The sequence below is a fragment of the Protomyctophum bolini genome, assembly GCF_963924005.1.
Source record: "Protomyctophum bolini genome assembly, chromosome: 14".
NCBI lineage: Eukaryota > Metazoa > Chordata > Actinopteri > Myctophiformes > Myctophidae > Protomyctophum > Protomyctophum bolini.
Window position 1 is genome coordinate 26657488 of NC_137875.1, and position 26728 is coordinate 26684215.

The following is a 26728-nucleotide window of genomic DNA, read 5'->3' on the forward strand; positions in this document are numbered from 1 at the left end:
GCCCCCGGAGAGCTGTCTGTCTGTCTATGAGTAGCTGTCTGCCTGCCTGCCCAATTGTCTATGAGTAGCTGTCTGTCTGTCTATGAGTAGCTGTCTGCCTTCCTGCCTGTCCAATTGTCCATGAGTAGCTGTCTGTCTGTCTATGAGTAGTTGTCTGCCTTCCTGCCTGTCCAATTGTCCATGAGTAGCTGTCTGCCTGCCTGTCCAATTCTCCATGAGTAGCTGTCTGTCTGCCTGTCTATGAGTAGCTGTCTGACTGCCTGCCTGTCCAATTCTCCATGAGTAGCTGTCTGTCTGTCTGCCTGTCTATGAGTAGCTGTCTGCCTGCCTGCCAGCCAGCAAGTTGGTTAACAGAAAATAAATTGTTATGGCTGAGTAAAATAAAATACAATAAACACAATTTGCCTGAAAATAGATTACCCAGCTATGACCTTTTTCATGAAAAAAAAAAGAGTAGTGATATGGCTGACTGAGTAAAATAAAACAATCTACCTGAAAATAGATAGCTATAACTGAAGAGCAATTTCCGCAATTTCCGCAATTACCATTTTCGCAATTTCCGCAATTTCTATTTCCGCAATTTCATCAATTTCCATTTCCGCAATTTCCATTTCCACCATTTCCGCAATTTCCGCAATTACCATTTCCGCAATTTCCATTTCCGCAATTTCCATTTCCACCATTTCCGCAATTACGATTTCCGCAATTTCCATTTCCGCAATTTCTGCAATTTCCATTTCCAACTATTAATGGCAGCTGGGTTTCATCATTCAAATAAAATAGAATTGTGTCCGTTTAGCTATAAAATTATGTCAGGGAATAGGGAAAATGTCCCCCCCCCCAAGCTTTTATTTTCGTTCGAGTAATAGTACAACTCTAATAGTATTACTTATAATAATGTAATTAAAGATAACTTCATTCAGATTTATTTATTTTTATTTCATTTTCCAGATTTTTTTTTCTTCTTTTTTTTAGATTTTCATTGGTGGGCCAGTCATAATGGTCCCGCGGGACTGATGTGGCCCGCGGGCCTGAGGTTGAGTATCACTGATTTAAGGCACACACAAAAAAGGAGCAATACAATGGTTTGGTTTGAATGGTAGACATACAGGGGAACATATTTTAATGTTCAAGGATTTCTGTTACACTAAGACATGGGCATGGCACAGGCACAATCTGTGTATTCCTAATCATAATTAAATAACTGCTAATAAAATACTACAAAAATACAGTACATGTCTAACATAAGGCTTTCAGGAAAATGTAGCCAGAGAGGAAATAATTAAAAACGGCATCATAAGAATAATAATACAAACAGATCTGACACCAGATCAGTAGGAAATCTGAAATAGAGTAAAAACGATACAAAGAAAATGTTAGAACAATCATAATAAATTAATGGCATATATAATACACGCATCATGTAATGTGCCATTACATGTGATTGGAACAGATAATATTCAACATAATCTACAGTCACAAAACTGGTTGGGTTAAAAGAGGCTTTGTTACCTTATATAAAAGTTATTTGTGAAAAAACGATGATAGTGATAGTGACACCATTGCATGAGGAATATTCAGACATCGTATATAGCCTAACTGAGAACCAAATGAGCTGATATCACCTGTATTCTTCTCATTAGCTCCTGATGCTTAATTCTTCAAAATACTTTATTTAGTGCTAACGCACTGTCGAGCAGTAACCGATTAGTAGTTATCACTACCAATTTCCGTGTGAAAGATAAAGTGCACAGACCTAGGTCAAATAGATATTGAACAGAATCATGTATGTGGCATGTTCAGTCTTCAAAACTTCTAAAGCGGTCCCAAACAAAATCTCAGCAATTTTGAAAGCACTTGCAAAACATTTGCAAAACAGTAGCCTCACACCCTGAGTGTAAATGTAACCACGCCACTCTCACAGTTAAATTAACACTCAAGGATTTTACTGAGCATGAATCCACAAAAATAAAATACCAAAGTTGCTCAAGCCTACAGCTTGTTGCCACAAGGGGCAGTAAAGACCAACGCTATTGGTAAAAGTCCTGCATCCTCCAACAGGAGGACACTTTGGCAGCTTCCTACAAGTCACAACAGAATACTTAAAGGTTTGATCCCACCGGACCCATGCGTGAGGCGTCCTTGAAGAAAACACTGACACAACGCTATACCTGCTCACTCCAGTGTCTGGATAACAGTGTAAATACTTAAAAGTGTAAATGTATTCAGATGTAGATGTGCAACAAAAATGGTGAGTTGCATTGTTGAATGAACTTTATAATTGGTACCGTGTTTCTGATTCCTTCACTTAATAAAAAGGTGAAAGTTCAGAGACAAAAACCAAATCAGAACAAAGTATTTTGGACCAAATGGGGTACCATATTGGTCTGTATTGGTTGTATGATGGTCCCAGTTTAACCAACGAGAGGTAAATTGACCCCAGTACTTAGTAAACCTTGATGTCCACACAGAGAGTGGTACAGGTTGGAAATGGTTTCCCTCCTCTAGCATTTTTACATCATGTCATTTCAACCTCTGTGAATTGTTAATAACATATACCCACTTGTAACGTTACACTGGGCAAGAGCATCAGCTAACTTTCCTAAATCTATTAATAATTGTAACTCCCTCTGAGAATTAGAGCTGTATCCTGTAACAGAATACACAGAGGGGGAACAGTTATCATGTTATAGCTTATTTACTGTGTACACTAGCCCAGAATATACATTGTAAAATACTTGTTAATACTTGTGTTAATCTAACTAAAGTTCCTGATCAACAGGAATTCTCAAGAAGAGATTTTGGATGTCATGTTTTGGCCAAGGTTGGACATGCTGCTCATCCACTTCATAGAGTCCAAATTCCATAGCTTTTCCCTCCAGGCCAGCGTGTCACTAGTTCAATGGGTCATATGTGGCTTGTATTACACATAAAGGTCAGATAAGGTCCTAGCCTAGTCTTTTAAAGGGTTAATGTTTGACATCATGCTGCAACAGAGGGTAGACTGAACTCTGGCTGCAGCCTGTAAATATTTTCCCCAGACTTTCATATACTACAATGTAAGATAGTGGAAATTAGAAAAATGGCTGTTGGTATATTGACTGATAATAAAAAATAAAACAATAAGATGATCTTACTAAGTAAAGTAGTAATCATTGCACCATACATACTGCAGTTATGGCACCTTTGTTTTGTTTACCTCAGAATGACCAGCTAGCTAGCTGAAAGTCAATCAGCAGCGGTATCAGAACCATAGAAAGGTAGAAAGTTTAGGCAGCATGAGGAAACAAAAAAGACACACATAATGGCAGTGTTCACAGGACAGATTCGATGGCCTCCGGCGTGGCCTCCAAGGCCTTGGTGTGGTGCGTGACGAGAGGCGAGGTCTCATGCTCGGCCAGGGTGTTGGCCTCTACCCTGACCTCCGCCAGTTCCTCCTCGTCCATGGAGGCCTCCAGCTGACGTTTCTTCATCTCCTTCTGGTTGATGTGGTGGAGGATCCCCGCGCCCAGAGCGTCACCTTCCACGTTGACCACAGTGGTGGTTCGATCCCTGTGTGTGTGTGTGGGGAAGAAAGGTCAAAACAAAGCATGGATCTGGATGTTTCACATTTGCGTGTTTAGTTTGGCACACCGAGGAGATTCCATGCAGAATAACTAGGCCCTTTACACACTTTCACACACTTGGTATATCCTCAACTAAATAACTGCTGATTGTATGCATGTGCTAGCCTGGATCCAGTCCAAAGACCCCGCCCACTCTCTGAGTGGACTGCATCTATTGGTCTGGTGTGTGTGTGTGTGTGTGTGTGTGTGTGTGTGTGTGTGTGTGTGTGTGTGTGTGTGTGTGTGCGTGCGTACTGTGTGTCTCTACTCACACTATCCAATCCACTGCCAGCATGAGTGACAGGTCATTGGTAGGAAGGCCAATGGCCTCCAGGATGATGGCTATGGTGATTATTCCTCCTGCAGGGATACCAGCAGCTCCAACACTGGACGCTGTGGCAGTCACTCTGGAATAACATGCACAGAATGAAGATGAATGATATTATCATTACTTACTGTCTTGTTGTTGTTGTTAGTAGTAGAGGTGGTCTTAAATTCAAGTCTCAAACGGGTCCATTCATTTGCAATGAAGCATGGAAGGAGTTGAGTGAGACTCGAGACATGATCCTATTGTGACCTAGGGTGAAAAACCTAAACCTCCATATATAATATATAAACACATACAAAGGATTTATAAAACATGTGTTACACCAGTGCTCCACCGGGCACGTCAGCGTCGCGTCTCCGTCACCGTCAGGGAATGTTCCCTTTTTAATCAATGAAGGGTGGCTCCACTGCCCGCGCTGCGTTGCGTGACTGCATTAAAATTTCCCCGGTCCTTTTTTTGACGCAACGCGCCCGGTGGAGCCCCGCCGTTAGCAACACGCCAAGTTGAAACTACTAAGATGAATGGACCCATTTGAGTTTGACTTTAAAACCCCCTGGTGTGCTTTAAAGAAGGGGTCCACTTGTCTCCACACCCCAAACCTTATTAGAGTACATGTTCCAGACATACGGTCTGCTAACTCCTACAGGGCCTTTTTGAGATACCATAGTCACGTGCGTGTGTGTGAGTGACTGTGTGTGTGTGTGTGTGTGTGTGTGTGTGTGTGTGTGTGTGTGTGTGTGTGTGTGTGTGTGCAAGAGAGAGAGAGAGACAGCAAGAGACAGAGAGAGAGAGAGTCCTCCAGCAGAAGACATAGATCATGGTGTCGTGTAAATGGAGACACTGAAGTTGGCCCGCTGAGTTCTCCAATATTGACTCTCAGAATTCTGCTGCTTCAAAGAAACGCACTGACATGTTTATTCAATGCATGATGTGCATGTCGTACAACTACCAGCAGATAGCAGCAGCAACAATAGTAGTAGAAGTAGCAGTAATAGTAGTAGTAGTAGTAGTAATAGTAGTAGTAGTAGTAATAGTAGTATAGTAGTAGTAGTAGTAATAGTAGTAGGATTTCCTGCATGCCATTCCATGAATCTATGCTTGTTTCATGTACATTCGAAATAAAGAAATACCCTGAAAAAACAAAACAAAAAAAAGAATCACTCACAGGATGGTGAAGATGTGCCCGGCATTGAGCGGAAAGTTGTTGAGCTGGGCGATAAAAACGGCAGCGACGCATTGGAAAATGGCTGCCCCATCCATGTTGACGGTGGCGCCGATGGGCAGGATGAAGCGGCTGATCCGCTTGTCCACGCCGTTGTTCTCCTCCACGCACTTCATCATGGTGGGGAGGGTCGCTGAGCTGTTGGGGGGGTTGGAGAGAGGGGGAAAAGGAGGGAAGGGGGGTGAAAGAAAAAAATCTGATCATTTCTTTCATTCAGCGATGCACAAACCCTTATTCATGCCTTTGTCACAAACCATCTGGACTACTGCAATTCTCTTTTTTCTGGACTCCCAAAAAAATCCATCAATCGCCTTCAACTAGTTCAAAACACAGCAGCCAGAGTTCTTACAAAAACCAGGAGATATTACTCCTGTTCTCGCCTCACTGCATTGGTTACCAGTCATGTACAGAATTTATTTTAAAATGAACTTGTTTGTTTTTAAATCACTAAATGGACTAGCACCTACATACATTTCCGACCTCTTGTCCCTGCACATACCTTCCCGTAACCTCAGATCAGCAGACAAAGTTTTACTCAACCCCCCCAACACAAAGCTGGTGACGCAAGTTGGCAAAGCCTTTGCTGCTAGGGCTCCACTGCCGTGGAACCAACTACCTCTGGAACTCAGACCACTTCAGTGTCCACTTTTAAAAAACTCTAAGTTATTATTATTATTAAAGAGACAATTCATTGATTGATTGAAAGATGCAGAATAGGTACATTTCAAGAACAACTCAATACAAAAACTGTTAACTGTGGACACCATAAAGCATTCCACTGATATTATGAACCGATATGCATTTTGCAGTAACAAATTCCAACTAAATAATTTCTTTTAAATGCATTGGAGAACATTTATTGCTTATAAAAAGCACAAAAAGCAAGTGCAACATCCCCCCCCCCCCCCCCCCCCGCTACAATTACAGATTTTTCTAGTGCAAACATGTACTGTAGCAGCATAATGGAATATAGTATGCTACTGTATGAAGTGCAAGCTGTGTTTACAGTAGGGCTGACCACAAAAAAATCTAATATTCAAAACTCTGTTTTTTTTTCATCAATATAGGTTGTATTGCAGCATGAGCTCTGCTGTTCTGCTGCCCAAAGCCATGTGACCTTGTTGTTTTTACTCCACCACTGTCTACACTGATAGCAGAATGATCACTACTGATCTACAGCAGGGGTCATCACCATGCAAGCTTGTGACTGACATTTACATCAATTTTTGCCACAGACAATACACAATTAGTGATCAATAATTTGACCATGAATACATAATAAACTAATGTGCTGCTCATTTTTCAAATTCAAAACTCCTACATTGATCATGCATTTATTCCATGAGATTATTAGACCATAGAACATTTTATGGTTTTATCCAGAATGAAAACATTCTCTGCGGTAAATGAGTTAGTGTATATTTTCCATAATAGACTATAGCCACTATAATGTTTTACTTAATATGCTACTGGCTGTCCGCAGTGGAAGGGTTTGGGTATACGCACAATTGGTGACTTATATATATAGGAGAAAAATTTGCCTAAAAAGGTGATATATTTGCCTACATTCTGTCAACAGTTCATTGACTGCTCTCTTCTACGTCATACCCAGACTGCTCAACTGTGTTCTACATGATGCTGGTGTGCATGTCAAGTATCATGGCTGAATACAGTGTGGACCAGTTTTTCAGCCAGCAGTGTCATCATTACCTGACACCTGACATGGGGCAAGGCACAACATGAAGCACAAGACAGGTCCCGATGGAGGCAGATCGTCGAAGCCTTATGTCCCAGTTGGGACGAAGAGGATTAAGTAAGTAAGTAAAGTGTCATCATTATGTAGTCAGTCTACACAGCAAAATCCCTCATGGGTCCATTTACAGGTCCATTTTCATAGAATTAACATTTAGGATTTTATTGTGCATCTTGGCCTGCCACAGTGAAGCAAAAGAAAATCAAAAACATTTTTTTCATACTATTATTCATAATATAAAAACTGTAATGTAAGTTGTGTATATTACAGTGAAATCGAGAATCCAGTGAAATCGCTGCCCGTTTTTTCCAGCGCAAGAGGCAGCGCCCGGGTCGGGGACGGATCTTTTAAAGTTGTATAAAAGGTGTATAAAATTCACAGTAATTTAAATAATAAATGCTCTGGTGTTGTTGGCACAAAAATGACAAGGCTGGATCATGTTTGGCAGAACCGTGCCTGAAGCCCCAAGCTGCAGAAAGACTTGAGGGTGAAGCGATGGAGCAACATGCGAAACAGCACTGAAATAGTACCGTTAGGATTAGCTATCCAGGTCAGGGTGGTCTTGTTTACATTTGTGTGTGTGTGTTTGTGTTTGTGTGTGTTTGCGTGCGTGCGTGCGTGCGTGCATGCGTGCGTGTGTGCACTTGTGTGTGTATGTGTGTGTGTGTGTGTGTGTGTGTGTGTGTGCGCATGCGTGCGTGCGTGCGTAGTTTGAACACTTCTATGAATTATTTTGGTGATTCTTTTCAGTTTTCCCCAGCTGATTAACCAGGTGTTCTATTAGAAAGCATGCACAGAAAGCAGTATGAGTGAGAGACAGAATGAGTTCAGTTCATAGCAGAGTAAAATGAACTTGTTGAGATAGTATTACTGTGTGTGTGTGTGTGTGTGTGGGGGGGGGGGGGGTATGTACAGAGTATGTTATGTACCATCCTACATACTCTGCCTATGTATTTCTTATTTACCCAACAACCCCAATTTACAATTACAATGTAGGCATTTAGCAGACACTTTTATCCAGAGAGATGTTCATGAATGCACCCGTTCTCACTGGCCATGCACGCTCACTCCACTCACGCAAGACTTATTTTCTGCTCCGTGCGGGCACAAACCTCTGGGCACAATAAACTATTCTTTTGATGGATTCCCAGCACTACATAAAGCAGATCTCACGCCATATTTTATTTACCTATACATATCAGTTTCCTGTCTACAGTACACCTTTCCCACCCTACCTACAAACCTAGCTACTTTGTCTGCTTTGATTGATTGATTGACTGATTGATTGATTGACTGACAACTGATAACAAAAAGCCCTTGCTGTCTTACACACTAACATCCAACTTGCTTAATCCATACATATTTATTCAGTTGAGGAAGAGAAGGTGTGTGTACCTGGAGCAGGTGGCGAAGGCGGTGGTGAACGGCGTGATGAGTCCCGACAGGAAGCTGTAGGGATTCAGCCTGGTGAAGGCGAAGTATATGAGAGGCAGGACGATGCCTCCGTGGATGATGTGACCCAGGATGGAGGCGAAGATGTACTTCCCCAGGCTGGTGACCAGGAGGACCACGTCCTCCATCTCCACGATCTTACTGCCCACCAGGAACATGATGCCCACGGGAACGTACCTGACAGAGGAGGAGGCACGCCCGTTAGGAGGTTAATTAAATAAGGTTAGGAAGCGAAGACCGTACGGTGGACTCCATGTTGCTCCCTGGAAGGAAAGAAACATGTGCAATTGAGACCAAGGAAGCTGAACGCGGAAGTGTTGGCTGCATATAGCCCATTGCGCATGTTTCTTTCCTTCCAGAGAGTCCACCATACGGTCTTTGCTTCCTAACCTAGGGGGTGGCTTCGCTGCCTAGGGGTGGCAGCGAAGGCAGACATGCTGCGTTAACACGAACATTGAATGCAATTGACAATGAATGGCCATCTTTGAGTGTTTGTGTAAACACAAACATTGTGTAAATACAAACATTGAAGACAAAGGTGAAGACGCAAATTGTGATTGGCCGGAATGAGATGTATGACGATGTATGATGATAAGAGCTCCCCTAAGTATCGAGAGTATATTGTATTGCGACCGGTAGAAGGTGAAAAGTCAACATCTGCTGGGTCATTAATAAGAACTGCATGCTGAAAGAGAACCCAGAAGAGAGCTTCAGGTCCAGCGCCGCGTGTGCATGGGAGCCACTCACCACATGATCCAGGACACCAGGACCATGGTGGCTTCGTTGAAGGCGTTGAAAAAGCGGATAAGCTCCTCCCCCTCGTCTCCCAGCTTCCTCAGCGCCACGCCAAACACCATGGCGAACAACACCAGACCAAGGATGTTCATACCATCTGGCTCTGTACCCACCGGCACCTGGAGGACACAACATAATACAATAATGATACTAAAATAAAATATTCAGGAACCCCCACAACAACCCCTGGGGCTCCCCGGACCACACTTTGAGATCCCCTGGGTTAGAGGAGCCAGACAAGGGCTTTAGTGGATGACATGATGTGAGAGCAGAGAGGACAGGACAGACTGAGTCCCTCATTGTCCTGAGCTGTCCCCGTGTACGCTAGCTTCATCCCTCCCCATGTCCCCAGCTAACTTCCCATGGCAGCCTGTACTGTTAGCCGTGTACATGAGAGTCAGTGCCAAGAATGAAGTTGCTGCCTAATTCTAGGTCAATGGATGGTCCCAGGTGACAGTATCCCCATTTTATAGGGATACTAGGGTCCAATGTAGCAATGGATTCTTGCTCATTGCTCAATTCTGTGTAATGCAGACACACAGAGACAAATGTGCACATATACCTCTCAATTCATGGCCCACAGAGCCTTTCCATGGCAGCCATATTGACATTAAATAGCAAGGTAAACACAAACAGTAACACAGGTGGTGTTACCAATCCTCCAAATTAAGGTTTTTGAGGGGCGCTAGCCCCTCCGATGCCCAGCTGAAAAGTGAGGATGCAAATTGTGATTGCCAGAATCTTCCTTTTCTTCCTTTTTGTAATATTATTATTCTTTTTTAAGACAATAAATAATTAAAGCAGGACATTTACTTGATCGTTAAAAACAGGTCTGTGACCCAATGTTTGGGAAAAACTGTTCAAAGAAACTCATCACATAACATCCTCATGCCCAGTCCAGCCTCCGCCATGTCTGAGTGCACCAGGACAAAAGCCCAGTGGTAATTTTTGGAACGGATGCCCAGTCCTGCACTGGACACGCAGCCAGCTGGGCAGCACCTCACACACACACACACACACACACACACACACACAGACACAGACACAGACACAGACACAGACACAGACACAGACACAGACACAGACACAGACACAGACACAGACACAGACACAGACACAGACACAGACAGACACAGACAGACAGACAGACAGACAGACAGACAGACAGACAGACAGACAGACAGACAGGCTGACTGACTGACTGACTGACTGACTGACTGACTGACTCTTTACTTTCATACTGTACAACTTGATAATTATTTTCCTCTTGATTAAATGAAGGATTAGGCCTACTTGTTAATTACTTCAGCATTAACACATTATTGATTATGGACTCCAGCGAATGATACTCTATCCTATTTGTTCACTCTCCAAGCAGACCGTACAAACCCTCATACGGCACTGGTCATGCAATGCCATCCTATAGAGCGTCGCAGTCCCGCCCCCTTTCATGACGACGAGCGGCCCGGAAGAATGAATTCAAGTCATTTTTGTTAAGTATTCCTTAAATCAATGATCTACCTATATAAGCTCTCAGTGGTGTCCTCATCCATTACCACCGCCCACAACGTGATCTACCTATAAGCTCTCACTGGTGTCCTCATCCATTACCACCGCCCACAACGTGCTTATTCAGTCAATTAGTACCCATGAGTGACTGTACACACTGCTGCTCTCCTCTGTCTATTTACACACTTTTCACACCATGTCCTTAATAACGTTGTTCTAATGCTCTACCAAGCAGACAACAAGGTACGGAACGGACCGCAGGACAAACACAAGCTGTCCAAGGGGCCACGCTGTTAGTAACTGTCCCTTTCCACAATTGCATAATGCATTGTATTAATTTTTGAGGGACGCTAGCCACTCCTATATCCAGCTTTCCACAAACTTCGTCCTACACAAACATTATAGTTCCCATTGACAATGAATGGAGAATTTTACGTCAGTGTCTGAGCAAATAGACATCGTGGATAACGGCAGTGATGAAAATAGAGCCCATAGTGTCTACTTTACATCATGATGATATACGATAATTATCATTGGCCAATATTGCCAAGAATTGCCACAATCTATACCCAAAACATGTTTGGGAAAAAGATTGTCCAGCGACCAAAACATGACCAAACCCATCTATATATTTTACCTATAATGTTGCTCCTATGGTGTGAACTGTCTAGAAGAGTGTGTTCAACCGTAGCTAATCTCGTCATCATCATAACGTCAGAGATCTACAGATAGCTACATTGTAAGTGAGACAGGGTCTAAGAACCTCTAATAGACCCCATCTTGTGTAGTGATTATGTACGTATCTGTCTCTTGCATGTAAACACTACAGTGGGTCATGTTGCATGCAGGCACATGACTCTAGTTTGACTTAGCCTCACGTGATAATGTAACTCTTGGACACACACACACGTCACACACATACCCTGTGTGTATGTGTGTGTGTGTGTGTGTGTGTGTGTGTGTGTGTGTGTGTGCGTGTGTGCGTGCGTGCGTATATGCATGCGTGCTTGTGTGTGCATGTGCTTGCTTGCTTGCTTGCGTATGTATGTGCGTAAGAGTGTCCTTGTGTATGTGACTGTGTGAGTGTGTGTGAGTGATGTCACAATAACATGTTTGATGTACAGTATGCTGTGGGCAGGTTCTGTTTCATACCTTTTGGTAAAGCATGGTTCCATTGGTATCGTTTCCCACGGCAACCATCTTGTAGTCTGTGGCATACTGTATCATGAAAGAGAAAGAAAGATACCAAACAGGACATTGTTTTATGTAGTTAATTCACTCCGCAAACATCCACCATTTGAGCACAAATCAACACCACATTTACTTTCTTTTGAAAGAAAGAAATGGCTGGAGCAATGGGCAGATATGTAGGCTATACAGTAAAGAAAAAAGAAAAAAAAGGAAAAATAAAAATAAACTAATAACAATATTTAAATTAAAGGAATTATGCTTGGTACTCTGTGTCTGTCTTTCTACTGTGAATCGAGTGCCCAAGGTATAGTTAGACAGACAGAGACATCCTGTTGTGCCTCTCCTCTATGCCAACCTGTTGAATGGGAAATTACGGGGAGGGAAGTTCAGTATTTGGGCATGCAAGTAAACACACATGTTATGTAATAATGGAAATGACAACACACTTGCATGAACAGATAACAGTGTGGATCGCCGTTATCATCCACTTTTCCAGTTACACTCACAAACATAATTTCTGTTCCATCCAGCTTCCTTATGAAGACACAGATCATAGTCGCATGACAAACAGCATACAGGGCCTTTTTAATGTCCCTGAAACAGCTGCATGTCATCATATATAAATCTCCCCTCTTTTTACCAGTCTTGGTCTCATCCAATGCTGGAATCCTGCTAGCGGAGGCTACCAATGTATAAAATTGAGGGGAGGCAGTGAACTTTTTGGCCTCCGTGAACTCGATTACTCCACTCTGAGTACTTAGTATGTGAGCATTCATGTGTTTCTATGCCTCCATGTGTATATCTCAATATGTGCGTGCGTGCGTGCTTGCGTGTTCGTTCACTCATGGGCAATGGGCATAACCACGTACGTCCCTCTACCCAAATATTGAACTCCCCCCACCCCCTCTGCATGCACGCACACACGCACACACACACACACACACACGCACACACACACACACACACACACACACACACACACACACACACACACCGCCTAATTCAGCCTCAACAGACAATTGTGCAATTCTGAGAACCAGCGTCCAAGGTTCCACCAAGCAGCTTGTTGCTAGGCTGGCTGGAATGGAACGGGTTCCCTGGTAACAATTGGTGGTGGGGGAAACAGAGGGAGGCATTTGGACAGGCGGGTGAGTGGCAGAGGGCAGCACTGCAGCAGTCTTTATTTGGAGACGCTCTCCATTAAGAGATATTACGAGGCACTTGCAGCTACAGCTGGAATTTATAACTGTGAATGAAGTTGTAGAGGTTCAGGTGTATAGCCTACTACAGTGGGTGGAGTCTAAAGGTGAGAGCTCAGAATGGAGCTGCATTGAGTGTAAAACACTTTGGTTCCCAAGAGAACTTTGTTCATTTCAGCAAGAACTGACTGCCAAAGCTGAAAAACACTGACTTTGTTTAGAGTTTGCTGACAGCTTTAGTATGCTGGGTTTTGGTAGCACAAATGCTCATGAACTACTACAGGGGTTCCCAAACCTTTCCATGCCAAAGATCCAGAAATAGCCATACCCGCTGGCTGCAGCCCCTCTAGCTCCATATAGAACCTCCCCCTGCTATAGCTCCGAGATGAGGTTCCACTCTCCCAGGTAACGGCATATAGGGAGACAGCATGAATATTTGCCACGATGGACAATTCTTCAATTTTTCCGCACATCGTATCCAAAAAGTAAAGGTAGGGCCCCCTGCTCTCACATTTTTATTTTCTAGCGGGCAAGAACATCAAACCGACAGGTTGAAAATGCCATGTTTTCCCAATGCTATCTTACAAAAGCAGTACTGTGTGCATGCGGACGGGGTCAAGGTTAGCCTAGGTAGGTACTGTTTATTTGGTTAAGATTAGGATTATGGTTAAGAACCATTTAATGTCCCTAAAATCGTCCCATAAATCAAATATTGACATATTTCCGGTAGAGCCGAACCGATATATTGTTTGCCTGTGTGCCTGAATCAAAATTATTTTGTACTATCACACATATAACCACAAAATCCAATATTGCTTGGGCTCTAATTTCTGTTTTGGACAAACTCACAGCTTGGCATGAGACCAGGTTGGATGGAGTGGAGTAAACTGGTGTAACTTACAGAACGGAAAGCAGCAGCCACCAAGTTAGCTGGGAACAAATTCCTGAAACACAAATAAGAAGGGAAGAGAAAAGGTTATACAAATGTGACATTCAATAACAATTGCAACTTTTGACTATATCTCAGACCCTAAGGCAGCTGATAAGCACTGAGAAATCCTCTAGTAATGTCTAATCCATTCAAATCCCTGAGCAAACCGCCAAGATTCCCAAGGCCTACACAGTGTGCTGACCAACCCTGATAAATCGCTAGCCATCAAACTGCTCTGTGCAGTTTGGATTTATTCCCAGGATCCTCCACCTGGATATTTGGCAGCCTCAAACTCTCTGATAGAACGGGATTAGAGCAGCATGTGTCTGCATTGACCCTCCACTCTTCGGTCCATAGTTGACTAAAACAGAGTGACATAAATCAGTGCTATTGAACATATTTTACGTCTGTGTGTTAATTAAAAAACATTGAACCAATGAAAAGTAGTAAAAAGTGCTTCAGACAAAACCGCAACTAACTCCACCACCTCTTCCCATCTCATTCAAGTAATTGACAATATATAAAGTCCCAACACCAACTTTGAACATTTTGGAGTTAGGTGGTTTCTTCCCGACAGCATAAGTATACTAATCATCATTGTAGAATCAGTCCCTCGTGCACTGACTCCTGTCTATGACTCCTATCACATGACAGGGGATCAGGAGGATTAATCTACTGGGAAACTAGAATTGTGAGCCAAGCCAATGTGGTTTCCCACACAGCCTGTGGGTACTAGAGCTGCATGGAATTTTAGTCCAACATTGTAATGGACCTTGCAATATTTAAAAAATACCACTAGACTTGCTGTGTCATTACACGACCATATAGCAGTCTGGCATTTTTAGCCCATTGACTATAATGAGTCATGAACTGTATACTTGACATTCATTTCCCAAAGCATTATCTTGGTTTGGAATTTTGAGAAAGCCACTATATTCCGTTAATTTCAGTACGGTCGATATGAAAATCTACTTGCAGACCTGCAACTTGTTGTAGGTCCTCCTCCCTTCCTTTGTGTTAAAGTTACGATGCCATTGCATTTTAAGCATGGATTGATTTGAAGAGACTAGCTGAAAATAGTCCCTGAAGACAATATTATAATATGTTTGGTTTGTAATGACTGGAGGGAAATGTAAACATGTTATGTACAGTACACAAACTCCCAATCTGGTGTGGGTCATTTAATTAATGTTAGTATAAAGCAGGAAATAATGACATCTTAAGTTCTTATTTACACTATCAAGTTAATGGTGATTGATTTTTGTTGTTTTGTTTTGTAAAATATATATTCTGACAGTAATCATATACATTACATGTAGAGTGGCTGTTCAATAACAGAGATCTCCCTGTCTCTCCAGTTTTTTAGTAAACAGAACATTACATTTCAATTTGGGATAGCAATTTCATCCAATCAGGAAAGAGAACTCACAGGATACAAAATAAATTGGATTTGATGAGAACACACCTGAAAACATTTTTTTTTTAATTATAGAGCTGGAGAGACAGGGAGACCCCTGTTACTGAACATACCTATATCAATGATTACAGTCAGAATATATAGACCAAATAAATATCACTTACAGCAAATTCAACACTGACATATTATTTATTTTCATTGCATTAAAAACACAACACAACTTTGTTGTGTTTCAATACACCTTGTTGTGTATTGGGGCTAGGTGAGAACCATGTGTTCTATATAGCCTCCTATACTCCCTACCTATAGGGCTGTATTTTGCGTGTCTTAAGTACCAGGTCTTATTCCATAACTTGAGTAAACTAAAGACCTGGAGGCGTGATCAATGCCATTTGGCTATTCTGGGTGGCCAAAGAGCATTGATCACAAATGTCATAGTGTCTATTTCTCCACCAGTCTCTCTCCTCAGAAGAGAATTGCTCTTTCCACCCTGATTACATCATCATAAGTTGGGTCTTTAAGCCATATCCATTATCATCTAACAAGTAAATTAAAGTAAATGTAAAAATCGTTTTTTATTAGCTATTTGTATCATTAGTTACATCTCGAAAATTCTGTGAGATAAATTATTGATTATAGTAGACCATCCATCCCACTCTTCACATTTGAAAGTCTTCAACTGCAGCTGTGTCTAATAGCTGATAGGTCACAGTTAGTTATTGATCTTCATTGTGGACAATGAGTATGTTGTGCCCTCCATAACATCTGGCCTGCAATACATCCTGTCATCCTGTTTGAATAGCTGCAGATTTCTTTGGAACTGTCAGCCTGTTCTAGTGGAGGAAGTGTTTGCCTTTAGTCAGTATTACAATAACATACCACCAATATTGGCAATATGTTGGATTTAATGACATTGTATGAGGGAAAGGGGGAACTGTGGAAACAGCACTGCAGTATTACAGCATGGTTGTGTATAGTGCTGTCCAGCCAGTAATGCAGGGAGAAGGGAGAGAGCAGGGGGAGGGTTGGGGTTAAGAGAGTGTCCATGTCTAATTGTAGACGTTGTTGATATACACTGCCCCATCCATTAGAGAGCTCTCCCCTTTAAATGCACATCACAGACACACAGTCAATGCCACTCTGCTATACTGGGCATGCGCTGAGGCATCCATGTGCGTACCGCTAACCTATATTCTTATTGCCCGAGGAGGAGCGAGGAGAGAAGCATGTGTATGAGATAATGTGCCATGCTCTATCAATTGACTACGGCTTCTACAATTGTAAGATTTGAGATTAGTTTTCAATTGTGAACACTTTTAAGTACTATTGTATATCAAACACACCGTGTCAGGTCAGGACCGTGTGATGTCACCGTGACCGTCCGTCAGGTCTATTTAAACGAGTAGCCAGCAAGCCAGGCCTATCTCGTAAAACCTATTGTCTGTGTGTGCCACGCCACCTTGCCCTGGTATGGTGTTCATTCATGGCATAGCTGTAGGCTACTGTTACTCTAGCGGCTATCCTATTCACGTCATGTGCTTAAGTTGCTTTTAATGAAAAAAGAAAGACAGACAGAGACATTGGGCTATTAATCATCATCAATTAGTGACATTACCTCGCCAGGTCTAAAAACGAGTCAACTGTCTCCTTGTTTGTGCTGAGCTTCTCCAAGTGCAAGTTGTTGCTGTTCAGGCCACCTGCACCCACACCGGGCTTAATGATGAACGCCAGCGACACGCCAATGCAAGAGGCGATGAGGGTGGTCACCAAGAAGTAGGCGACGGCGATTCCCCCCAGTTTCCCCAGGGAGCGGGTGTCCAGGCTGGCAGCGCCAGAGACCAGGCTGCACACCACCAGGGGCAAGATGATCATCTTGAGCATCCTCAGCAGCATCTCGCCGGGAAAGGCGAAGTAAGTCATCTGCGCCTTGGTGAGATTCATGTTCCGGACCATCATGCCCAGTCCGACGCCTACCAGGACCCCCGACACCGTCAGGATGACCATCAGGTTCCGCTTCAGGAACGCTATTAACTTGGCGTTGAAGCTTTTCTTCTCTTCTCCCTTCTCCGACAAGATTCGGTCAGTGGACGTGGAGTTTGGCATGGCGTGCCCGTTAATGTCGATTTTGTTCTCCATCTTTCCCGTGCAAAATGTTCCCACTGTCTGTGTGAGAAGAACCGTACAGGGCTTTGTGTCACGGGCTGCAGCAGCGTGGGTGTGCGGACTGCACTGGAGGAACGGCCGGAGGTTCACTACTGCTGCTGTCAAAAGCAACGTGCGTCTTTACCAATAGAGAAAGAGCGGCACGACATTAAAGGAAGAATCTGGATCCCATTCACGGAAGAGACGATCGCTATATGATTGGCTAGTTGGTTGTCAGGGATCAGTAGCACCAGAGCCTGGCTGGTACTATAATTTAACACACACACGTACACACCTGTCAGATCTGTTTTTTTTTCCTTCTTCTTTTTCTTCAAGTCAATAGGCATATTGGCTAGCCTTATAGTAGTCGACATATTGGATAATGATATTCCACACAGTCAAAACAATAGCTATACATTTAGTGGCGTCAGAAGTTGCCTGACAACCAACTAAACCAATCACAGCAACAGCCTTTCTAGGCTATGGGACTGATACAAATATCCATTACCCATTAGCCGCCAGAGCATGCGCACATTCTTTGACAAATATATGAAGAGCAAATGATGCAACAGTGGGAGAAATTGCTAGGGTCTCTAGACTCATCAGTATCCCCCGAAGGAGCGGGGCGGGGGACCGGGTATAGGGCAGACCAGGACAATGCAGGCTCTTAAAATACATTGTTTCAATCCATGTAGGCTATTCCTTCACTTAAAACAAGTCCTAATGTTGGGCCTAGTGCTCAGATTTAGACAGCCCAAAATATAACACCTAATCAATATGCTCAATAGATTGTTACTTATTTCATGAACTGATATGGCAGTTATTATAATGACCATCTCGTCAGAATCAGATTCATAACCACCGCGATCCGGTTGCGGCCAGACACCATACAAATACTTTGTTCCTAAAATAACCACAACAGCTGCCTAAAAGTGGAGAAGCCCTGGGCTTACCTCGCTGTCTGTGCTATTCCTAATCCATTCAACACTGCCTGTCACTGACTAGCCTTTTAAGGTCTCATAAGGACGCCAGGTCAGTGTAATTAATTATCTCGTGGAACAGAAAACGAGCAATGAATTCAGCACACTTTTCTACTTTTTTCAGCCACTTTAAAGTCAGGTGTCAGCGACTCAGCACCATGGCCAGCGCTTCGTCTCACAGAGGGCGCTATAATCTCTCTTTTTAACAACAGGTTAGATAACAATAAATATAATTCTATCTATTTGTCTACTACATGAAAAGAAAAATGCTGCTATTAAAGACATACAACTGCAAGAAAGAGAAAGGTCTTTATCCAAGACATGACAGGACATGAGAAGGCAAATAAGATTTGTAAGATTGTAAGATTTGACATATTTGTCCATCATGTGTTAATCATTATGACTTAAGTTGCACTCCTTACAAAACGCCTCTAGATGGCGATTTTGTGAAGCTATTCGACGTGTGTGTGTGTGTGTGTGTGTGTGTGTGTGTGTGTGTGTGTGTGTGTGTGTGTGTGTTAGGCATACCCTCTCAAAATATATTTCGCCTCGGCAATGTCGGCATGCTCGTTTTGTTGTAACTCACTCACGAGTCACGACGGGCGAGAAAGATAAATGCATAATTGTTAGCCTACGTGGAATGAATGCATTAGGCTAAAACATGATTGAAGTAGATAGATTATTATAACATAGTTTGCAATGTCGGCAAAAGTGGATTTGTTTACCACGTTTATAGTCTACAGACTCTGCTTTGGAGAAGAGTAGAATAACTTGCTTCAACAGGAGAGATCAGTCACTACCCAGCCCCACAGAGCCCCTTCCACTCACAACTGCATGTCCCGAGAGCTGGAAATAACCGCCGGCAGTGGAGTATGAGTCATTGTTTAACGGTGGCAAATGTTGGCTCAGAACTCAGAAGACAGAGGGTGGTGGGGGGGTGGGACTTGCTGATTTCCACCCCCATTAATGATCAATTCAAGTAGTGGAGGGGAGGGGGAGTGTTTCGTGTACACAGACAATTTGACAAATCCTCAGTAGAAGCTGTGTGGGAGCCTATTTAACATCAGTCCAAATTGTAGTTTAAAAGGGTCTACTCTGATTTGTTTTACAAACTAGAGAAGCTACTAAAAGTACAAGATCAACAGAGGCTAAAGTTGATTATACTAAACCCAGAATGTATGCAAGTATCACAAAGTCAACAAACAATTTACATTCATTTTAATTCGTTTATTGTAAATTATATATATATATATATATATATATATATATATACATACATATATATATGCACACATACACACACAGTATATATAAATATACAGTATACATACTGTATATATACATATATTTATAAAACTACAAAAGTAAGACTGTTTCAAATTCAGACACCCGTCCATTATATATATATATATATATATATATATATATATATATATATATATTCTACAGTCCACACTTGGATCCCAATACAGTAATCAGCTGATAGGGTCCTTTTCTCTTCTCTCAATCAGACGAGTGTGTGTTTGTGTTAAAATTGCATAGAAAAAGGCACAGCACTAAGGTCTGTGAAAAATACAGCCTTCATATTTGGACTGAGGGGGGAGTGGCCACAGCTGCAGACTTTAATGTGGTGCAGCAGTGTCCCATTATACACCATGGACGACCAAGCTGACACCAACAGTGGAGACAGGTGAGACAATTCCTCCCATAGTAATCTCTGACACAATAATTCCTGTATTCAGCAAGAATCACTGACTGTGGTGAACAAAAAGGAATCAAGTGAAATGTTAATGAATCAGTAGCCTGGATAATGCAACTACTACTGGTGAAGTTATCAAATGTATGCAGGTTGTTATAGCTTTGTTTTTGTTTTGTCAAACACTAAACCACACAATTTCACTAATTAGTCCCTAACCCATTGTGTGGTTGAAATGTATTGAATAGCAAAATCATCTGTAGTATTGGGTGGGAGTGAAAAGTGGATGCACTTAGTCCTCCATGATACATAATAGGACATCAAGGTTATAGTGGTTAGTTGAACCAACCACATGTTTACCACTTTTTGTTAGGTAGCTGGACCCATACGCTCAGCAACCTTGTTGAAGACAGCGATAAAAACAGAATTGGTAACAAACACTGATCAAAAAGTCTCAGGAGTCACTATCGTCATTCATACTATGTACATTACTTTTGGCATTGACAGAGTCTATGACAGCCTTTGGGAGTTTTGACATCTGAAGTTGGGGACAGGTTTCTTTTTTTGTGAGTATTGCTGCACAAACCGCCATTCCCTTGCGCATAGAAAGAAATGCTGAAATCACAAACAAACAAACTAAATAAGAGGTGGACGTGTGTCGACTGTGCACAGGTATGGTTGTCACATCCAAAAATTCCGAAAACAAACAAACAAACCAAGATAAAAGGGCTACTTATAAAAAAAGATGGCTTCCACCCACAATTCCATTCTCCTCATACATTACTATCAGGAGTACATTCCTACCACACATTCTGTACACACATTTACAATCCAAAAACACGTCAAAAATAAATATATTTACACAGGAGAGGGGGCAAAATCAGAGAATAAATAACTTAATTGATAAAACAATCACTCCAAAATTCAAACACTGAAATACAGAAACAGAAAACACAATATCATCTGTGAATCATTTTAGTTGGTACTGTTGTCCTTGTGGCTCGCACTCTGACTAGAATTCAGTTGAACGTGTATTAGTGATGCTCATTAATCTCATTAACATACTGTGGTCAAACGCAGGCTTTAGTTTGGAAATTTAAAGTATCTGCATGAAGGTACATATCTTGGAAGTTATTTTTGACATTCCTAAGGCTATTCTTCCATTGGAAAGTGAGCTATACAATGTAATGCAAGTCAAACTGAATTCCAGACAAGAAACTCTGTCTCAGTAACTAGTTGGTGAGACAGCTCCTAATTAGTGACAATTAATTAGTGACAGTATTTAGTAGCTGAGTCATACCAACTCGGGTATGTTCTAGAAGAATCATAGTAATTCTGACATTATTTTACCCAGTAACAATGTGAACAAAGATTTTATATGTTGCAAATGCAATCTCTGTAACATCCTAAGTACTTTTAGCAGTTGTTTTTCATCGTTATTAGTAGTTTTGTGGTTTATAGTGGAGTAATTGCGCAGGTTGCAGCCAAATCCCATTGCTTTAAAGCCTGATATTGGCTATGGAGTCCAGTGCAATAAGTAATTGCATATTCTAACGCAATATTTCTATTTCAGCTGTTAAAAACAAAGCACACATTATGTGACTGATTGTGTGCATTGAGTTTGTCATGGTATAAAGACTAGTATGTATGATTCATTTTCTTATGGAGTGAGAAGATGCAAATCCTGGAGCCTCAAATATAATAATTATTTGATTCTATACACAAAATTCATTTCATGAATGAGGCACCAGGAGTTATAGGGCTTGTGTCCACCAAAGGGCGTTTTCTTTTAGCGAAGGCATGAACATTTCAGCCATCTATGGCTCATACTGTAGCCTTGTGGGACACCAACAAACTTTTGGTGTTAGCATTATGCTATAGTTTAGCTATTGAAAAATAGCAGATCTACAAGCTCATAGCTCGCCACTGAGTGGTGCGCTATGAGCTTGTAGGTCTGCTATTTTTGAAAAATCGAAGAACGACTGACAGAGACATAGCTTTTTCAGAAAACTGTCAGGATGTAGAAGACATTTTTAGAATCTGATCTCAGGTCAAAATGGGTTAATCAGGCACTGTACACTATCAAAAATATTTACATCCTAGGCATTAAGCGTATAGTTATCTTGAGCAATGTACGAGTGAGCCGGAAGGAGTTCAGTGTCTTCCTACTGTACCTTTTGTACAGAAAAGATGTACTAAACTGCTGTGGGAATTGAACCCGACAACCTTCTAGTCTACCCTGCCCACCTTTCAGGAAGCATCAGCTGTGTCTCTGTGTAAATGAGAAAATGATGTCTAAAATGTAGTAATAAAATAAAAAAATAAAAAGCCCTCAAGTGGACACAAAGCATTGGGTTGATAAATCAGAATTTCCAATGCAAATAAAAATCCATCGTGTGTGTGTGATCTGGGAGTTTGCAGTTAGCGATAACATTGTGGTGGTTTCAGTGCTAGTTAGCATGCATAGTGGCATTTTAGTGCACTTGCTGTGCAGGGACTAGTGTGTTGAAATTTGAAATGCTGGGGCATTTTGCATTGGACAGGAAATGCTGAAGTCCCTGGGTTGGGATTCCTACTATAATCCACATGTGAACTGTTCACTTGACAAATGCACTGTCTCATAACACCTTGGTTTCAGGTCCAAACTAACACTATAGGGTGTACACTACAGTATTTAGTAGAGCCATAAGATTTGGAGAGTACGTATATGGGTATTTGTTCAGATTGTGAGCAAATGTACAATGCAAATATGGGTTGTGTGTAATGCTATACATCAACTGTAAATTCATCTGCCAGACCACATGGTTGCTAAAACAAAAATATAATTGAATCTATCCAAACAAAAGAAACAGGGGGAGGGGGCACTAACAACCTTGACAGTTGAAGTTAATTTCAAGTCACATAGACCCAAAACTTTTAAAATACAATAAAAACAATATTTTCAGGACCAACTTGTTTGGGGGCTACGTCTCTCATTCAGCTGACTTTGCAGTTCCTGTTTATAACAAGTCTAGGAGGCAGTAGCCTATTTGGAGCATCCACTTCCAACACCTCTTCCAATGTAAACAAGTCAAGCTTTCCCCTGTACGCAACTCATTTAAATTCAGCTGTCACTGAAGCAAACCATACCTGCTACTAACTAAATCATGAAGTGAGGGATTTAAAAATAACAACACTGCAATTAACAGTTCTATAGCCACCAACAACTAGGTCGTAAAGGGTTCACAAAGCTATGTTCTTGGTAGCCATTATAATTGACGCTTAATTATATAGCCAAGCTAATGTGTAGCACACTAGTAAAAAACTAAAACACATTGATATCCTTGCACAAAGGGCATAGGCTTGCTTTACAAATTCAAAAAACAACCTGGTATATGATAGGGATTAAATAACAATCAGTTATCATTATTTGATCATGTAAAATTACCTTACTTAATAATAACAATCATCTTAATACAATAAATTACAAAAGGAAAACAGGGAAAACAAGTAAGGAGTGACCTCTCCTAGCTGTCAAAGTGAGAAAGACAACATTGAAACACAGACTGTAAAAGATGGGAATTGAATAAGTGGTCGTTTTGAAAGGCACTCATCTGCAGAAAGCCACGGATCCGTGTGTGTGTGTGTGTGTGTGTGTGTGTGTGTGTGCTCGTGTGTGTGTGTGTGTGTGTGTGTGTGTGTGTGTGCTCGCGCACATGCACGTATCTATGTGTCTTCCCGGTTGCTTCATTTCCTTTTGCTTTTTGGAGGGGGAAAGGCGAGCACAGTGCATGCACAGTGTTGGAATTGGAGTAGTAGTAGTTGATGTAGTAGTAATAGTAGTAATAGTAGTAGTACTGAGTGACATCACCGTTGATGTTTACAATTTACCGGCATTGTAAGTGTATAAACCAGCAACAAAAAGAAACATTAAAACAATAATATACTGTATAAATCAATCAACCCCATATTCTATTCCAGTCAGATCTCCTCTGGGAAAAAAGTCATGTCTTTGAGGTGTTGTGAGTCATGTCGACAAGTCACGAGCCCACCAGCACCTCCATAATGTGGTCCAGTTCCGTCAGGTCGATCTTAAAAGGCTGATTGGCTGAGACCTGTTGGGTGGGGCCACCGTACGGACACGCCAGCGACTTGAGCAGATCGTCTGCCGTAACCACAGGCGACAGCTTGGACAGCCCGCCCCCAGGTCCCGCGCCAACCGCTACCCCTGCCGCCGTCGCGGTGACCACCCCCAGCGTTCCTCCTGCGGCGGCAGCGGCGGCGGCAGCGGTCGCGCCGGAGGTCGTGCAGGGGTCGAAGTCGTACATGGACGTGTCGATGTCGGCGAACAGAATGTCGTCCAGCGCCAGGTCAGAGAGGAACCCTGCCGACGGAGAGGAGGATGGGGGAGAGGAGGGAAGTGAGGGCGAGGTAATGTCCGCCAGGCCGCTGCTGGGCACAGGGGCATGCATGGGCACGTGCGCGGCCAGGATGTCCATGGGTCTGACCTCTGTCGACACGACGCTGTGGACCTCCGGTCTTGGGCTTCCTATAGTTCTGGTACTGCTGTCTCTGGGGTGACCAGCAGCGGTGGTCAAGGGTGGGAGGGGGACAAGGGGAGCGGTTTGTGCGAGCGGTGAGGAACTAGGGGAGGTAGTACTAGTGGAGGTGGTGGTGGAGGCGAGAGCTGCTGTCGAAACCGTCCGGGATAATATGGCTGTGGGCGGGTCCAGCTCCATGTCAGTCGGAGTGGAAGGGAAGCTGTCATTGGACGAGGCGGGCGCAGATCCCCGGGGTGACCCATGGCCAAGGAGGAGGGAGGACAAAGGAGCAGCAGGAGGTGGAGTAAGAGCAGAGGGGGGCAGGGCGGGGGGAGGAGGAGGAGGAGGAGACAGCGGGGGAGTCGGCGGAGGAGAGGAGGAGGCGCAGAAGGCAGAGTCGCCATCCTCTTCCAGTAGGGAGGCCGGGGTGAGGCAGGCCTCCAGGAGAGGGGCGGAGCAAGATTGGGATGACAGGGAGGAGGAGGTGGGAGGGGCCAGTGGGTGAGGCGAGGGTGGGGCCAACGCCGGCATCAGTAGGCCCGACTGCGGCTGGTTGGACGGTTGGACCGCCGCTCCCCCCGACAGCGCTCCGAAAGAGGAGGGCGGAGCCTCCCGGAAGCCCTCGTCCATGGGGTCGTCGGGCGGCGGGGAGGGGGGCAGGAGCAGCGGCCGCAGGCTGCCCTCCTGCTTCAGTTCGTTCTGGATGCGACGCAGCATGTTGTTGATGAGCACACGGCGCTCCAGGCTGGGCTCAGTGAGTGGACGATGGCTGTACAGTTTCATCAGGGAGATGTTGAAGATGGTCTGCCGCTGCAGGGTGTAGGACACCTTGGACAGGCCCTCGGGAATCGACGGGCCCTCCGGGCCCCGCACGGGTTCCCCCGCCCGCGACGCCACCGCCACCGCTTCGCCTTCCAAACCCTCTTCATCCTCGTCCAGCTTCCTCTTCGCGCCTTTACCCAACATATATCTGGGAGAGGAAAAGCACAGAGAGAAGGGATTAAGACAAGCAAAGGAGATGATACTGTGGAAGGCCCCATCTAAGGAGCTTTTGTTTTGTGCGTGGATTGTTTTGAATTTTTTGAAACCCTGTAAACTCAGGACACTGCTCCCGCTGCCACCCTTAGATCTCCATATATGGAGCTGACCTGTTCTGGCTTGATTCCATATGTTGATCTGACCTCATCAAACCCTGTACACTCAAGCCACACTCCATATATGGCCTCCATATGTTGATCTGATCCCCCATGCCAAGGTGCCAGTTCTCGCCCAGCAGTTTGCCATCACCCAGGCGGATGCATGCACGCTCACCCCCAGGCGTCTTACTGGTAGATAGATTATAGTAACTTGCAGCTTGGCCGGTCGAGCTCTAGCGCCACGGCAAAAAATAGAAACAAAAATAATAATTAAATTAAATAGAAATGTATTCAATTTTGTTTAAAAAAACCAAAAACATTATATCCAATAGATGTTTTTTTTCTCTTAAGTTTTATCCCACTATTTTGTAACCCATTTTGTCACACAGTGTCAATTATCTAATATCCTGGGCTCTACACTCCCTCTGACAACCTGGGGAGCGCAACGGACTGACCTCATGCTTCCTACACTGCATGAGGAGTCCAAGCCGCTTCTTTTCTTTTGGACGTAGCGCGTGGAAGGAACACGTTATTCCAACCAGTTAGATGAAATATGAGGGGAAAAAGGTCAGTGGTGACGCAACTTAGGTAGGTATTGCGCAAGAATGTATTGTCACAAAAGTATGAAGTGTACAGTAAATATGGTTTGGTAGAAGACGACGAACGGATAAATTGGTCCCCCCTTTTCAATTAGGGTAGAAGGATAATAATAATACGCAAATACATGTGGAGGAACCTCTCTAAAGGCAGTACAGGGGATTCCAGAACAACACATACATTGAAAGCAGCTGTGGAAAGCTTCACCGCTGTGCAGGGCAACACACACAATTACAATATACATAGACACATGTA

General features: G+C 43.1%; 2 protein-coding genes across 4 annotated transcripts in view; both read right to left on the minus strand.

Moving 5' to 3' along the window:
• Positions 1-1245: 1245 nt before the first annotated feature.
• Positions 1246-17619, minus strand: slc1a4 (solute carrier family 1 member 4). The gene is made up of 8 exons (XM_080781655.1): positions 17018-17619; positions 13956-13998; positions 11817-11882; positions 9108-9274; positions 8304-8537; positions 5099-5293; positions 3878-4012; positions 1246-3552 (listed from the first exon to the last, which is right to left on the minus strand). Exons 1-8 carry the CDS (start codon positions 17536-17538, stop codon positions 3315-3317), a joined length of 1599 nt encoding a protein of 532 aa, XP_080637781.1. The 5' UTR covers positions 17539-17619; the 3' UTR covers positions 1246-3314.
• A 2207-nt stretch (positions 17620-19826) lies between these two features.
• sertad2b (SERTA domain containing 2b) overlaps positions 19827-26728 on the minus strand; it is a 52527-nt gene continuing 45625 nt past the window's right edge. For all 3 annotated transcript variants that reach the window (XM_080782205.1, XM_080782204.1, XM_080782206.1), the window contains exon 2: positions 19827-25710. In XM_080782205.1, coding sequence (XP_080638331.1) covers positions 24240-25706 — 1467 coding nt within the window. In that variant the 5' untranslated portion in view covers positions 25707-25710 and the 3' untranslated portion in view covers positions 19827-24239. The remainder of the gene's footprint in view (positions 25711-26728) is intronic.

What these genes read in the sequence shown, in the direction of transcription:
- slc1a4 (XM_080781655.1), bottom strand. Translation starts at nt 17,538, where the DNA reads ATGGAGAACAAAATCGACATTAACGGGCACGCCATGCCAAACTCCACG. An exon ending in CTGGTGTCCTGGATCATGTG is followed by an intron (nt 8,538 to 9,107) that starts GTGAGTGGCTCC and finishes CTCCTCTGTCAG; the next exon opens with GTACGTTCCCGTGGGCATCA. An exon ending in CTGGCAGTGGATTGGATAGT is followed by an intron (nt 3,553 to 3,877) that starts GTGAGTAGAGAC and finishes ACACACACACAG; the next exon opens with GGATCGAACCACCACTGTGG.